The sequence below is a fragment of the Oncorhynchus nerka genome, linkage group LG11 (assembly GCF_034236695.1).
Source record: "Oncorhynchus nerka isolate Pitt River linkage group LG11, Oner_Uvic_2.0, whole genome shotgun sequence".
Lineage (NCBI taxonomy): Eukaryota > Metazoa > Chordata > Actinopteri > Salmoniformes > Salmonidae > Oncorhynchus > Oncorhynchus nerka.
This window is the reverse complement of record NC_088406.1, coordinates 62227038-62244394: the sequence shown is the minus strand read 5'-3', so window position 1 is coordinate 62244394 and position 17357 is coordinate 62227038. Positions and strand designations below refer to the sequence as shown.

The following is a 17357-nucleotide window of genomic DNA, read 5'->3' as shown; positions in this document are numbered from 1 at the left end:
GGAATGGGAGAAGGTCATGTGGTCTGATGAGACAAAAATAGAGCTTTTTGGTCTAAACTCCACTCGCCGTGTTTGGAGGAAGAAGAAGGATGAGTACAACCCCAAGAACACAATCCCAACCATGAAGCATGGAGGTGGAAACATCATTCTTTGGGGATGCTTTTCTAAAAAGGGGACAGGACGACTGCACCGTATTGAGGGGAGGATGGATGGGGCCATGTATCGCGAGATCTTGGCCAACAACCTCCTTCCCTCAGTAAGAGCATTGAAGATGGGTAATAGCTGGGTCTTCCAGCATGACAACGACTCGAAACACACAGCCAGGGCAACTAAGGAGTGGCTCCGTAAGAAGCATCTCAAGGTCCTAGAGTGGCCTAGCCAGTCTCCAGACCTGAACCGAATAGAAAATCTTTGGAGGGAGCTGAAAGTCCGTTTTGCCCAGCGATAGCCCTGAAACCTGAAGGATCTGGAGAAGGTCTGTATGGAGGAGTGGGCAAAAATCCCTGCTGCAGTGTGTGCAAACCTGGTCAAGAACTACAGGAAATGTATGATCTCCGTATTTGCAAACAAAGGTTTCTGTACCAAATATTAAGTTCTGCTTTTCTGATGTATCAAATACTTATGTCATGCAATAAAATGCAAATGAATTATTTAGAAATCATACAATGTGATTTTCTGGATTTTTGTTTTAGATTCCGTCTCTCACCGTTGAAGTGTACCTATGATAAAAGCTACAGACCTCTACATGCTTTGTAAGTAGGAAAACCTGTCAAATCTGCAGTGTATCAAATACTTGTTCTCCCCACTGTATAAGACAATCTTTACACATGCAATTTATATTAGAATGTTAAAATGCATACGTTTTTTTGTTGTCACATGATGAACAAAGTCAAGTTCGCTAGACCAACAACATATCAAAATAAAAGGCAGAGATAGAGAGAATCTGAGTGAAAATAAACCACCAGATCACCTGAACAAGAGAAGAAACATCTCCCGCTGTTACATCAGAACTTCAAGCGGTTTTAACCAATCATCTTTCAGGATTAGACCCGACCGTTGTATACATATGCAGTATTACATACATAAAAAACCTTGAATGCATCTTTGACAACATATCACATAGTGACATCGGAGATGTTTATCATTTGATTATTCATTTCACTGTTGTTGCTGTGCGTGGAGAGGCTTCCTGTGTCGTCAATTTGTAAGTCGCTCTGGATAAGAGCGCTCTGGAAATGACTTAAATGTAATGTAAATGTCAATGGTGTGCATAGAGAAGAACAGATTCTGCCCTCTCCACTGCACCGCCATATTTGTCAAGGTCAATCAACGTGTGTTCTTGGTGACCGTGAAAGACTTAGACGAGCTCAACATCTCACTCGTCGTTTCAGAGTTCAGTCCCTAGCTTTGACGATCCATGATCCATGTCACAGTCCCTCTATATTTGACCCCTAGCCATGCTGAATCGTCGTTGTTTTTTTGCTATGTTTGTCTCAGTAGTGTGAAAAGGGTAATAGTGTGCTTTAGTGGGCCAACGTTGGAACTATAAGGTGTCCAAACTGTAGCCAGGGGCCACAGGGTTGGGCCTCTGTCCTTAATGTGGTTAACCCCTCGAGGTCTGTCTCTGGTGAAGGAATCCATGGTGAGAAGTCACTGTCTACTTTATGCCAGTGTTTTTTGTTGTTGCGAGGGATGGTGGGGGAGTGAGGTGTCCATGAGTGTGTTTAGATTCAATGCATGAACACACACACACACAAAGACATGTACACAATGCACACACACTTGCAAGCATGCACACACACACACACACGTCTTGTCAGTATCCTTTGATCCTGCATGCAGAACAGTCCATGATTGTCCACACAGTCCAGTGGTAGAGCTCAGGGAGGGATTGTTGCCATGCTGAGAATAATTCATCACAGCCAATCTCTCTTTCCTCCAGGGAAATCTCTGCTGTCCATCCCTGCAAGTCTGGCAACCCATGGTAGTCTTTTAAGCTCTATGGGCAGTTCTCTGTCATAAAAACAGCCTGGGTAGTCTCTCTCACATAGTTCCCTAAACAAACCCTAACTCCTAGACCTAGACACTGCTTGATATGCTCGACTTAGACATGAATAGGTGAGTAGTTTTTTCCATATTTCTCACACTAATAGTTTTTTTTATCTCCATGATGGAACATTTGAATGTCATAAGAGACTCACCGAAATTGAAAACATTCTGGCATTTATAAATAAAACCTTAGTGTAAGGGCACCCCGAAAAGAAGGAGGAAACTCTCTACATCCTCGAGAGCTACTGGGATGTGCATGCCTTTGTTCCAGCACGAACACGATGACACTTATTGTCGTCCAGACTGCATTAGGCTGGAGCTGGAGCAAAAGCCTGCACACCCAGTAGTTAGTATTTGATAACCCCTGATAACCACTCTTTAGACTAGGGGGCTATAGTTTGTTTGAGACTGTGCCGCAGAAATCTCTCTGTGTAGCTTTCAAGTCACTCAAAGTCAAAGGTCAAAGGGCACAGAGCAGGGTTTAGAAAATAATCCAGATGAATGGTTATCTTGTGTGACTGTCACCAAGGAAAAGTGACTCACTTGACTGCCAGCCATACTTTTGCACATGTGACAGGACATCAGTTTGTTAGACCAGGGAGACATCCAGGGAACATAGGAGTGAGTGTCGTACTGTAGGAGTGAGTCTTGTCTCTTTTTTTCAGTCTTTCTTCACAGCTCCATGCTTTGGGGTTCATGGATGGAGACATTTGGAGACACGCTTACAGACAAACACACAAAAACACACGTGCACACACATATTTGTATGCAAAATGTATGCACACACGAACACTCGCTCACACACAAAGACACATACACACAGGAGGATAAGGGGAGATACAGACACCCACTGTCATCACCTACAGACATCGGACAAGTACACAGAGAAAGACCGTCAGATGGATCCTTTTGTGCTTTAACGTCATGGTGTGCCAGTTTGCATCAGAGCGACAACCACCATAATAAAAATCTATAGCAGGTGACTTACCCAGCTTGTCCTCGTCATTTGGGTACTTTGTATAGTAAATCAAGGATGCAGAGAGGAGGGCAAACACATGCTAACGCTGTTAACGCACTTTGGTGAATACTGTTTTCACACCTATTACGCTAAATTAGCGCTGTTAGTACTATTAGGGCTGTTGGTACTGTTAGCGCTGTTGGTACTGGTACCATTGTTAGTACTGTTAGCACTGGTACCATTGTTAGTACTGTTAGCACTATTAGGGCTATTAGTACTGGGAGCGCTGTTGGTACTGGTACCATTGTTAGTACTGTTAGCATTGTTAGCGCTGTTTGTTTGGTTAGCGTAGTTAATGCTCGAACTGAGTCGTGGGTAACAACACATGTGGAGTGTGTCTGAAAGTGGACGTGGCGAAAGAAGTGGGTTGATCAACACAAGTGGGTATATGGAAAGCAAATCATTAAATTGGGCAGATTTGTTGGTGCTAAAGACCGTTTTGCGTGGCTGACTGGGCTGCACGAGGAGTGTGTAAGCCAGTGCGAATGACTAATGTGCCATTGTTGTTGTATCGAGGTGTCTGCCAACCTGAGGTGCTTCCCACTGGGCAGCCGTGTCACTAGCAGTAGCTAAAGTGGCAATTGTTTGCCCTCCCTTTATTTTATTTCAAGTGGGATAGCAGCCTACACAATAAATAACTAATATTGATAACTATCTAGATGTCACCTTGATACAACCTACTCGATAGGGAGGGCATGAACGGCAACAACACCGGGTCTGTCTGTCACTCCCTGGCCATAGAGAGGTTTTTTATTCTCTTTCTTGGTTAGGCCAGGGTGTGACTAGGGTGGGCATTCTATGTCCTTTTTTCTATGTTTTGTATTTCTATGTCTTGGCCTGGTATGGTTCTCAATTAGGGACAGCTGTCTATCGTTGTCTCTGATTGAGAACCATTCTTAGGTACCCTTTTTCCCCACCTGTTTTGTGGGAAGTTAACTTTGTAGTTGTTCAGGGCACATAGCCCAAAGCTTCACGGTTGTTTTTTTTGTTCTTCGTTTTTGTCGGCGTCATTTTAAAATAGAGTTAAAAATGTACGCTTACCATGCTGCACCTTGGTCCAGTCCTTCAGCCAGCCGTGACACTTTCGCTGCTAAGCACTTTTGTCCCACAACGGCGTGGGAAGTAGCTACCTAGTGTAGCCAGCATCAGGGTGACAGTCACAGTAAGCACACACATACAGGCAACAGTACACCCATAATTATTACTTTTAATAAAAATTCTAGTTTGTCAGTTTTATTCACTGAAAATATTAAATGATTTGTAGCAGTGAAATACAATTTGCGCTCATCTTCTGGCTTCAAAACTGAAGTCCAAACACTTGCGGTATGGTAGTTGCATGGTAAGACACTAAAAACAACACCGCCCAGTCAAAACCGTCTAACCAATAACAGAGAGCTGATGTTACACCCATCGCTGTTGATCCACCCACTTTATTCGCCGCAGCCACTTTCAGAGACACGCCAAGTATGCAGTTACCCATACTTCCTAGAACTGTTATAGCAGTTAGCATTAGCGTTGCTAGACGCCAGTCATCTCAACCGGACGTTCGGCACTCTTACCCACCTTTTTCAACTACATTCCTAGTAGAAACAACCTGTTGACTACAACGTTCGTAACAAGACCTTTTTGGGCAATGGGCCCAAAGGTGCTTACAGACTGTTCCAGTATTGTAGTTACAGTGCAGGTAAGAGATTCTACACTATTAATGTGTACATCTGAATGACTGAAATGCAAGTGACTTCACAATATTGAGGGCTAAGGTCAAATTTGTTCACACCTTCACATTAAACATTTCAATGAGGGACATTTTCACAAATGTATTTACTTAGAAAAAAGCTTCATTGGGATAATTACCTACTATTGTGATTTGCATTATAAATATTAGTACTATTATTATTATATAATCATTATCCGTATCATTATTGCATGTTTTATCACTTTATTAGTTGATTATTTCACCATTCATTGAGTGTGTGTGTGTATGTCAGTCACTGCGGGGGGGCCTCCGGAGGGGCTCCTTGCTGCGTGAGCGTGTGCCAGTACTCAACTTTCTTGCCGATGTGTTTGAGACACTCAAACCAATGTTTCAGCATCACTCCCTTGGCATTTATGCCCAGTTCAACTCTGCCTGTGAGAGAGGGAGGGAGAAGGTGGAAGGGAGAGAGAGACAGACAGAGAGAGAGATAAAAAGAGAAACAGAGGGAGAGGAAGAAGGAGAGAAGAGAAAGAGAAAGGAAATCTTTAGTCAGGTAGGTGAGTCATCAAGAAAAACATGTATTTTACATGAACAACTAGGCGACAGACATTTAGACAGACCCAAAGAGAATCACACAGAGAGACACGGGGAGAGAGAACAGCAAGAAAAAGGAGAGAGAGAAATACAGAGTCATCACTGCGGGGGGTAGAGGTTTTCCTGGCTGTGATTGCATAGTTGATGGAGTGTGAAGTTTTTAACACAGTATTTAACAGACGTCGGCTTTCACAACCCCTCAAACACGCTCAATAGCTCATGTGTGGCCCCACTAAGCCTGGTATTAAACTCAGATACAGTGAGAGGTATGGGGCAGGTTAATACTGTTCTCTTACATAACTCGCACTCCCTCGGAACCAGACATACACACATCAACACACAGTCCTCACAATTACAGTAACACAAACACACACAGATCCCACTGGGCACAGACGTTAATTCAACATCTATTCCACGATGCTTCAACGTAATTTCATTGAAATAATGTGGAAACGACGTTGATTCAACCAGCGTGTGCCCAGCAGGATGTGTGTAATTGTATGTGCGCAAACACACCTCGCGCCCAAGTTTCAGAGAGCAAGTATGTTTGGATAGTCGTCTCACGTACCTTCCCAATGACCCCTTCTCATTTTTGCCACCAACAAACACAGACACACACACAGTGGTACACACATTTGCCCTGTTTTCCTAGGCCACTCACGTACCGCCTAATGACCTTCCAATCCCCCCTCTCCCTTTGCTGACCCCCCCCCACACACACACACAAACAAACAAACAGATCGATACCATGTTCCCTGAGCCCGGAGGGGTGTGGGTGACAAATGGAGGGCGATTGTGTGACCCGGCGTGATGGATGAGGGAGAACCTGATGGGGGCTGTTCCACTCCCTTTCTCTTTTCCTCCTCTTCTATTCCTCCCCTTCTCCTCCTTCCTCCACACCTCTGTCTTTGTGCAAAATGAGAGGTCCAGTCCACCCATCAATTGCTCTTACAAATCAGGGGGGACACTGCTACTCTCTCTCCGTCTCTCCTCCTCGCTCTCTGCCTTCCATAATTACTCTATTTCTTTTTCATTTTTCTGTCCCTGGCCTCTCATCTTCTTCCTCCATCATTCTTCCTGGCCTTTACAGAGAGTATTTGACAGCACATTTGCTTCTCCCTCTGCTCTATCCGTCTTTTTTCCTCTCGGTCACTCCCCACTTTCTCTTCCCCATCTTCCTCCCTTCTCACTCTGTCTCTCTCTCTGTCTCTCGCTCTGTCTCTCCCAGTATCACAGTCATTTTCCGCAGTGCTAACAGATCTAGGCCATCGTGTATGTTGGCCATTACACCATAACGATAACAGTCATGGGAGAGGTTAGCCAGAGCAGTGTGTTAGAGCGATGGCCTTTTTCCCCTTCTCTTCTGGTGCGGGTAATAACTCACAAACGTTATGTCCCCAGCTTGAGAGAGAGAAAGAGAGATGTAGGGAGAAAGAGAGAGGGGGGAGAGAGAGAGAGAGAGAGAGAGAGAGAGAGAGAATGTCTGTGTGAAAGAGAGAGTGGGCTTGAGATAAATAGAAAGGGTGAGTTGGAGAAAGAGAGGGAGAGAGCAAGGGAGAGAGAGCGAGGGCACTAGAGAGACAGTCGGAAAGAGAGAGAGAGACTCAGCCTGTTACAGGGAACCTCCAGATTGGAGTAAAACGCATTGATCTCAAGGCCTTCCATTCTGCCCCAGCTGCCTCCCCACCGGTTCTCCCTGCCTCACAAAGCAGTGTGAATCTGACGTGTCACCCCGTTGAGGGATTGAGGACAACTTTCTGTCGCTCTCGTTTTCATTTCCCAATGCTCTTGCTTCTTCACATACGGCCCCCGCAGTCCTTTCCCTCTTTTCTGCTCATTTTCATTTCATTCCACTTTTCAGTTCTTCCATCCTTTCACTATTTATTCTCCTCCTTTCACTCCCTCCCTCTCTTTTACCTATGACGTCTTCGCTCCCTCCCTCTCTTTTACCTATGACGTCTTCGCTCCCTCCCTCTCTTTTACCTATGACGTCATCGCTCCCTCCCTCTCTTTTACCTATGACGTCATCGCTCCCTCCCTCTCTTTTACCTATGACGTCTTCGCTCCCTCCCTCTCTTTTACCTATGACGTCTTCGCTCCCTCCCTCTCTTTTACCTATGACGTCTTCTCTCCCTCCCTCTAGTTTACCTATGACGTCATCGCTCCCTCCCTCTCTTTTACCTATGACGTCTTCGCTCCCTCCCTCTAGTTTACCTATGACGTCTTCGCTCCCTCCCTCTCTTTTACCTATGACGTCTTCGCTCCCTCCCTCTAGTTTACCTATGACGTCATCGCTCCCTCCCTCTCTTTTACCTATGACGTCTTCGCTCCCTCCCTCTCTTTTACCTATGACGTCTTCGCTCCCTCCCTCTAGTTTACCTATGACGTCATCGCTCCCTCCCTCTCTTTTACCTATGACATCTTCGCTCCCTCCCTCTAGTTTACCTATGACGTCATCGCTCCCTCCCTCTCTTTTACCTATGACGTCTTCGCTCCCTCCCTCTAGTTTACCTATGACGTCATCGCTCCCTCCCTCTCTTTTACCTATGACGTCATCGCTCCCTCCCTCTAGTTTACCTATGACGTCATCGCTCCCTCCCTCTCTTTTCCCTATGACGTCTTCGCTCCCTCCCTCTAGTTTACCTATGACGTCATCGCTCCCTCCCTCTCTTTTACCTATGACGTCATCGCTCCCTCCCTCTCTTTTACCTATGACGTCGTCGCTCCCTCCCTCTAGTTTACCTATGACGTCATCGCTCCCTCCCTCTTTTACCTATGACGTCATCGCTCCCTCCCTCTCTTTTACCTATGACGTCGTCGCTCCCTCCCTCTAGTTTACCTATGACGTCATCGCTCCCTCCCTCTCTTTTACCTATGACGTCTTCGCTCCCTCCCTCTCTTTTACCTATGACGTCTTCGCTCCCTCCCTCTCTTTTACCTATGACGTCTTCGCTCCCTCCCTCTGGTTTACCTATGACGTCTTCGCTCCCTCCCTCTGGTTTACCTATGACGTCATCGCTCCCTCCCTCTCTTTTACCTATGATGTCTTCGCTCCCTCCCTCTCATTTACCTATGACGTCATCGCTCCCTCCCTTTCTTTTACGTATGACGTCATCGCTCCCTCCCTCTCTTTTACGTATGACGTCATCGCTCCCTCCCTCTCTTTTACCTATGACGTCATTGCTCATCACACTGCGGCCCGCGTTGCTTTCCTCCTCGCACTCACAAATTCTATTACATTATTTTCTGTAGCTATATTTCTCTCTCGCTAACTCTCCTCCTTTCCCTCACTCCCCCTTTCTCTTACCTATGAAGTCGTTGCTCATCCCCAGATCGTAGTCCCATACGGAGATCTCCAGGGTTTTATTCACCAGCTGGTCGTGCGGAACTTCATACACAAACTCCTGTAATGAACAGAGGTAGAGAGAGAGAAAGGTATTCATGTACTCACACTTAGCGGAATTTTATTCAGATTATGTTTAACATTGAATGTGAAACATGTATTGACTTAAATTCACATTGATGTTATGGTAGGTAGATGGTATGCAGTATTGAAGGAGATGGAAAATGTATTCAAATGATGGTACTGGAATCAAATTATGGATTTAAATGCATGGGAAAATATTCTAACACAAATGCATGAGAATGGGTAAGCTATAGCTCTCCATCACTTCCAAGGGCATAGAATTCAACTTCAACAAACAACATTAATATGATATATTATATATCTTGCACATCTGGTTGCCAAATGTGAGTCAGAGAAATGGGTTGCCAGGTACAGATGTAGGATCTACATTTGATCACCATTTTGTTGCTGAGGATTTTCTTACAAACTTGTAGAGTATTTGAGTTTAAAAAATGCTTCTAACGTTTGTGATTTCCACTTTGCTCAGAGTGGGTGGAAGTACCTCATTAAACTCGGTATTGAGAATTTTCTTCTTCATTGTGGTTTTGAACTTGGACTTTTTCCCCATATCAGGCTGCAGCACACTGAGAGAGAGAGGGGGAGAAAAGAGCGAGGGAGATATCGAGAGAAAGGGAAGGAGGGGATGAGAGTGTGAAAGAGAAGGAGGCACAGCGAGAGAGTTAGAGGGCAAGGGAGAGCACAGAGGAGAAAGAGAGCAAGCAAAAGCGAGATCGAGAGGGAGAGGGAGAGAGAGATATGAAGGGAGAGCAGGAGAATGAGGAAAATATGGAATCTTAATTGGACAGTTGACACAGCATGACGACTGAAAATACAGCTTTTCAGGGCCTCCTGGGTGGCGCAGTGGTCTAAGGCAGTGCTAGCTGTGCCACCAGAGATTCTGGGTTCGAGCCCAGGCTCTGTCTCAGCCGATTGGTAGGCCCAAGGGGCGCCACACAATTGGCCCAGCGTCGTCCGGCTTAGGGAGGGTTTGGCCGTGGCGGAGGGTTACACAGTAGCAACTCCTGTGGCGGGCCGGGCTCAGTGCACGCTGACCAAGTCGCCAGGTTTTCTGTGTTTCCTCCGACACATTGGTGCGGCTGGCTTCCGGGTTGTGTCTATTAGCAGTGCGGCTTGGTTGGGTTGGGTTGTGTTTTGGAGGACGCGTGGCTCTCGACCATGCCCTCTTGCTGCAATGAGACAATACTGGGAGAAAAATAAATTTAAAAAAAAGTGGTAGAAATAACAAACAAATAACGTTGCTAACTAATAAACACAAATGAGTTTTATTATCTGAAGCTCTGAGATAAACTGGAAACATTAAAAGCAACTCTAAATAGCTACTTTAGCACTGTTATGTCTACATTGTTTAGTTGCACTGCTCCACTAACTAACATCTAGCAAATTATATAAGTAATAAACTTGCTGAGGTAAACACAAAGAGCCATTTTCCTGGAGAATGATTAAACACACTCTTGGTCTGAAAAGCATGCTAAATGGAGAATATCTGTTAAATGCTTTTTTAGTCCTGGGTCCGTTGCCTCTACAAAGAGTAGGATTGCTGTTCGGCTTTAGCTTTTAGATCATACTGAATATGATCATATGGACAGGGCAGACCTGTCGCTAGATCAGCAGTTCTACTCTAAGACACTTTTTGAATTCGGTCCCAGGAGTGTAGACGTAAATCTGGTTCTGGGAAAACTGGCCCATTTTGAATTGTAATATTAATCCCTGTTTTTTTAGGACAAATGCTAATGTAACACAGACACCTCATGTACCTTACAGCCTCCACCTTCTTGTTTGGTTGTACATCTGTCTCTCGATCCAGCTTTTCTCTTCCTCGGTTGGGGTCCTGCATGGTGTACCTGGCTCCACCCTGGTCATCCCATATCTCCCTGGCCAAAAACAACAAAGCTTTGCTGGGGCTAAGATCACCTGGAAATACAATGACTCCCTGGTTCCAGACTACCCAGAATCCTCAGAGCAACTCAAGCTCTCCCCGGATGGCTTCTTTCTGGAAATCTCTCATCATTTACATTTACATTTAAGTCATTTAGCAGATGCTCTTATCCAGAGCGACTTACAAATTGGTGCGTTCACCTTATGACATCCATCTCCTGTCAGTGTAGCCAACGAGGGGGAATATGAATGTGTGATCAAGCTGAATGATATGGAGTGTCAAAAAGTGCACATAATCCAGGTTGATAGTGAGGACACATACTGCCACCTCCTATTTTCATCACAACTGCCTGTGACGTGATGTAGGCTTTTCTTGAAATAGATACTCTCGGCTTGTGGTTTCTACACCCGACTTTAAAAAAAATGTACAAGTTAAAACTCAATCACCGTGTAAAGTGTGCCTACATTTTTATACTTAGGAATGAGTCTTTGAGTCCATGTTGAGGAGAAAAAAACAGGACGACAACTTGAGCAGAGGGTTTAGATCACAATGAGTAAGGCATTTAGTAGATTTAAACATACAGCCCCAGAATTTCACTCTGTTCATAGATTGTAATTGTTCAAACTGGTGAAATATAGGGCCATTTTTTTTGCAGTTTAGCAAACTGCAGGTCAGCAAACATTGCATGCATTTTGAGGTTGGCTCCAGAAATCAACTCTACTGTTGTGCTGTCTTTCATCTTGGTGTCTATCCCTCTAGTGTCCAGCAGCTACATTCTCAAGGTAAACGAAGGGTCCACTGTGAATTTACCTTGTGAACGCCCACCATGCAGCAATGACCAGGTCCATTGGTACAGATATGATAAAGTGATGAGGAGCGGCACACGGAAGCAGTTGAATCCTGCAAACACTGGAGAAATGGAGGATGGTGGACAGACTAGAATGGCTTTTTGGCCCCTTTGAAAAAGATGTGACAATAACACTTTATGCGGTCAAAATGGAGGATGCCGGCATGTACTACTGTGAGACAGCTGAGGAGGGCAGAGACCGCAGCAACTTGAATACAATTGAGCTAATTTACATTTACATTAATTGTGGAAGGTACATTTAGCTAACCTTCTATTATGCGCTCAAACTTTTTCCTATACAGTTGAAGTAGGAAGTTTACGTACACCTTAGCTAAATACATTTAAACTCAATTTTTCACAATTCCTGACATTTAAGCCTAGTAAGAATTCCCTGTCTTAGGTCAGTTAGGATCATCACTTTATTTTAGGAATGTGAAATGTCAGAATAATAGTAGAGAGAATGATTAATTTCAGATTTGATATATTTCATCACATTCCGAGTGGGTAGGAAGTTTACATACACTCAATTAGTATTTTGTCACGTTCTGACCTTCGTTCCTTTGTTTTGTCTTTGTTTTAGTATGGCCAGGGCGTGAGTTGGGGTGGGGAGTCTGTTTTTTTTCCTATGTTGGTTTTTGAGTTTGGCCTGGTATGGTTCTCAATCAGAGGCAGGTGTCGTTAGTTGTCTCTGATTGAGAATCATACTTAGGTAGCCTTTTTCCACCTGTGTTTCGTGGGTGTTTGTTTTCTGTCTTTGTGTGTCTGCACCAGATAGAACTGTTTCGGTTGTTTTCATTGTTGTTTTGTTATTCAGTTTTCATTAAATAAGATGAACTCGTACCACGCTGCGCATTGGTCCTCACCTTCTTCCACCGACGACGGCCGTTACATATTGTCTTTACATTGTTTAACTTGGGTCAAACGTTTCAGGGAGCCTTTCACAAGCTTCCCACAATAAGTTGGGTGAATGTTGGCCCATTCCTCCTGACAGAGCTGGTTTAACTGAGTCAGGTTTGTAGGCCTCCTTGCTCGCACACGCTTTTTCAGTTCTGCTCACACATTTTCTAAAGGATTGAGGTCAGGGTTTTGTGATGGCCACTCTAATACCTTGACTTTGTTGTCCTTCAGCCATTTTGTCACAACTTTGGAAGTATGCTTGGGGTCATTGTCCATTTGGAAGACACATTTGCGACCAAGCATTAATTTCCTGACTGATGTCTTGAGATATTGCTTCAATATATCCACATAATTTTCCTTTCTTATTATGCCATCTATTTTGTGAAGTGCAAAGCACCCCGAAAAGATGATGCTGCCACCCCCGTTCTTCACGGTTGGGATGGTGTTCGTCGGCTGGCAAACCTTCCCCTTTTTCCTCCAAACATAATGATGGTCATTATGGCCAAACAGTTCTACTTTTGTGTCATCAGACCAGAGTACATTTCTCCAAAAAGGACTAAATTTGTTCCCATGTGCAGTTGCAAACCGTAGTCTGTCATTTTTATGGCGGTTTTGGAGCAGTGGATTCTTCCTTGCTGAGCAGCCTTTCAGATTATGTCGACATAGGACTCGTTTTACTGTGGATATAGATACTTTTGTACCCGTTTCCTACAGAATCTTCACAAGGTCCTTTGCTGTTGTTCTGGGATTGAATTGCACTTTTCTCACCAAAGTACGTTCATCTCTAGAACACAGAACACGTCTCCTTCCTGAGCGGTATGCCGGCTGTGTGGTCCCATGGTGTTGTACTTGCATACTATTGTTTGTACTGATGAACGTGGTACCTTCAGGCGTTTGGAAATTGCTCCCAAGGATGAACCAGACTAGTGGAGGTCTACAATTGTTTTGTTGTTGCTGATTTATTTTGATTTTCCCATGATGTCAAGCAAAGAGGAACTGAGTTTGAAGGTAGGCCTTGCAATACATCCACAGGTACACCTCCAATTGACTCAAATTATATACATTTCCTATTAGAAGCTTCTAAGGCCATGACATAATTTTCTGGAATTTTCCAAGCTGTTTAAAGGCACAGTCAACTTAGTGTATGTAAACCTCTGACCCACTGGAATTGTGATGCAGTGAATTATAAGTGAAATAATCTGTCTGTAAACAATTGTTGGAAAAATGTATTGTGTCATGCACAAAGTAGATGTCGTAACCGACTTGCCAAAACTATAGTTTGTTAACAAAACATTTGTGGAGTGGTTGAAAAACGAGTTTTACCGACTCCAATCTAAGTGTATGTAAACTTCCGACTTCAACTGTATATACACACACATGTTTGTTATATTGGTGTAATTAACAAATGTAACATCATTTGGTTCCGAATAGCCATAATGCCCAAATGTTAGACTCTCACCTGCAATGCTCAAGACACTGTTACGCTCTTGATGTGTTGAAATTATCATAGTAGTTCGTTATTCCTTTTAGCCGTGCCTTCCATTCTTCCTTACTCCTGCGTTGGGTTCATGACCCCCTGGGAATCGTGTCAAGACGAGACCAGCAGGTCATGGGAGGCCATACTAGAAGAATCCCTCAATGAGTTCTCCATGAACCTTTATGCCTACCTCAGCCAATCCCAGCCCATGAAAAACCTGCTCTTCTCTCCAATCAGTATCAGCGTGGTGTTAACCCACTTGTTACTAGGTAAGAGAGGGTGAGGTTTCTTTAAAAGGGAACATGGGGAGGGGTTGTCCAAGTGCACTCATACTCTAGATCTCTCCTTTTTAATTTTTTTTTAAATAAAGCAACATTCTTGATATTAACTCTTATTGTGTTAATTCTTTGATGAACTTCGGATGTTTTCACTCACGAGACTCCCAGGTACATAGCCAAAGTTCATTTTTTCCCAAAATATTATTTTTGTAGGCGAAATAGCTCCATTTGTTCTTCACGCCTGGAAATTGCAGTCACGAAAACGGCGAAAAATATTCCAAATTAGCTCCATAATATCGACAGAAACATGGCAAACGTTGTTTATAATCAATCCTCAAGGTGTTTTTCTAATATCTATTCGATAATATATCCGTCAGGACAATTCATTTTTCAGTAGGACCGATTGGAGTAATGGCTACCTCTGTATTTTACGCGAGAGTCACCCTGGGAGCCATCATGTGACCACTTACGCAATGTAGCCGCCTACGGCTATTCTTCAACATAAATGTGTAAAACTACGTCCCGATGCTGTAGACACCTTGGGGAATACGTAGAAAGCGTAAGCTGATTGATAGGGCATTCACAGCTCAATGGGGACTCATTGGAACGCAGCGCTTTCAAAATATGGGGCACTTCCGGATTGGATTTTCTCAGGCTTTCGCCTGCAACATCAGTTCTGTTATACTCACAGACAATATCTTTACAGTTTTGGAAACGTTAGAGTGTTTTCTATACTGTATCATTCTCTCTCTCTCTCTCTCTCTCTCTCTCTCTCTCTCTCTCTGACGCTTCATCAGGACACACTGAAGATGGCCTCTCAGATCTATTACAACCCCAGTACTACCAGAGCACAATTAGTACTCATTATAATTTATTCTCCAGCTATAATTTTGAATTCTCGTCGTATATTGTCAATTTAATCATGAGTCGCAGACACCCATTAACTCAGTGTCTGTCTGTCCATCTCTCTGACATTCCCTCTCTCTCCCACCTCAGACAAGAAGTTGAGTGAGTCCAATCCATGCAATTCTACGATGCGGATCCAGTCAAATTCACCAATAGTAGTGAGGTAAACGTGGAAATGATCAACAGTTGGGTGGCGAAGCAGAGAAATAATAAAATAAAAGAGCTGGTCGACTCTGTTCCTGCCCACACCGAACTGGTACTCCTCAATGCTGTGTATTTCAATGGTCAGTATTGTGTGTGTGTGTGTGTGTGTGTTTGTGTGTGCTCAAAGTAAGCTCTTGGTAAGCACCGATGCTCTATCTATCTGATAGACTTCATCTTATCTTAGCAGATATGGAGGTGGTGGATTAACTTCTTGGCGCACCCATCCCGTTAGCGGGATCATTTTCGTCAACATCCGTTGAATTGCAGAGCTCCAAATTCAATATAAATTACTACAAATATTTAATTTTCATGAAATCACAAGTGCAATATAGAAAAACACAGCTTAGCTTGTTGTTAATCCACCTGGCGGTGTCATATTTCAAAAATGCTTTACAGCGAAAGCAAACCAAGTGTTGACGAAGGACATCTCTCTCAGCAGACAAAACATTACAAACAGCTAGCAGCAAAGTAGATTGGTCACGAAAAACAAAAAAGCAATAAAATGAATCGCTTACCTTTGATGATCTTCAGATGTTTGCACTCACGAGACTTCCAGTTACACAATAAATGTTCCTTTTGTTCGATAAAGATTATTTTTATATCCAAAAACCTCCTTTTGGTTCGTGCTTTTTCAGTAATCCACAGGCTCGAGCGCTAAAGACGGGGCAGACAAATTCCAAAAAGTATCCTTAAAGTTCGTAGAAACTTGTCAAACGTTTTTTATAATCAATCCTCATGTTGTTTTTACAATAAATAATTGATAATATTTCAACCAGACGGTAGCTTTTTCAATAGGAGAGAGAGAGAGAAAATGTCTGCTCCAAGCTGTTGGCGCATGCAAAACTCTAGGGACACACAGCCATCCACTGACGCGATGTGACCATTCTCGCTCATTTTTCAGAATAAAAGGCTGAAACTATGTCTAAAGACTGTTCCAACCATGTGGAAGCCATAGAGAAAGGAATTTGGTTGATATCCCTTTAAATGGAGGGAAGGCATGCAATGGATCAGGGAGGTTTCAAAATAAGAGGCACTTCCTAATTGGAAGCACTTCCTAGTTGGAACTGCAATATCAGTTCTGTTATACTCACAGACAGTATTTTGACAGTTTAGGAAACTTTGGAGTGTTTTCTATTCTAATCTGGCAATTATATGCATATTCTAGCTTCTGGGCCTGAGAAATAGGCAGTTTCATTTGGGGACGTTTTTCATCCAAACATCAAAATACTACCCCCTACACTCAGGTTAAAAACATATCTGTTTGAGGTCAATGGAAGATGAAATTTGATGCAAAATCCAAGATGTTTCCATTTGTGAAACTGAATGGTGATACTGTGTTGGTGCCTGTCCTCTACAGTGCCAAATACAAATTGGCTATGCAATACGTCCCAGCACTGATGGCACAGGTAACCATTTTGATTACACACACCCACACCTACATGCATAGATACACTATAGGCAGTCACACACACAATCTACATAACGGTCTGACCTTGTCGTCACCCATAGGTGGCGATGTTCCCTCTCTCTGGTGAAAGTAGCCTGTTCATCCTGCTCCCGCCCACTGCCAAGCTCTCTGACCTGCAATTGGTGGAGGGGAAGATGACGGACAAGGCAGTGAGCCAGATGGTGGAGCAGATGAATCAGGTGTCTCCCCAGGCCACCGAGGTCACTTTCCCAATCATTTAATCCAATAATTTATATAACTCTGGCTTTTCTTGATTTGCCTCTCTCACTTCTCTCCCTCCCTTTCTTCGATCTCCCTCTATCCTTCCCTTTTCCCTTCTGGCCCTCTTCACTCTCCTTCTCCATGTCCGCCTCCTCTTAATCCCCCACCTCTTTCTTCCCTTAGGTTTGTCGGAGCTGTTCGACAGCGCCAACCTGTGTGGCCTCTACCCCGACAACGAGTTGCTGCTGACGGACGCCCACCACTGGGCCTTCCTCTCCCTGACGGAGCAAGGTGTGGAGGCTGGTGGGGCCACTTCCCTCTCTTTCTCTTCCTTCCCAGCGCCCAGGCCCTTCCTGATGATATTGTGGAGCGACCAGGCCAAGGCACCACTGTTCGTGGGCCGAGTGACCGAGCCGTGA

The 17357-nt window shown here is 44.0% G+C and overlaps 1 protein-coding gene across 1 annotated transcript; it reads left to right on the top strand.

Moving 5' to 3' along the window:
* The first annotated feature begins 13938 nt into the window (after positions 1–13938).
* On the top strand, positions 13939–17357 carry LOC115137532 (plasma protease C1 inhibitor-like). Its single transcript, XM_065024097.1, has 6 exons — positions 13939–14160; positions 14320–14327; positions 15173–15349; positions 16536–16675; positions 16779–16937; positions 17112–17357. The coding sequence occupies exons 1-6, from the start codon at positions 13973–13975 to the stop codon at positions 17355–17357; spliced, it is 918 nt and encodes a 305-aa protein (XP_064880169.1). The 5' UTR covers positions 13939–13972.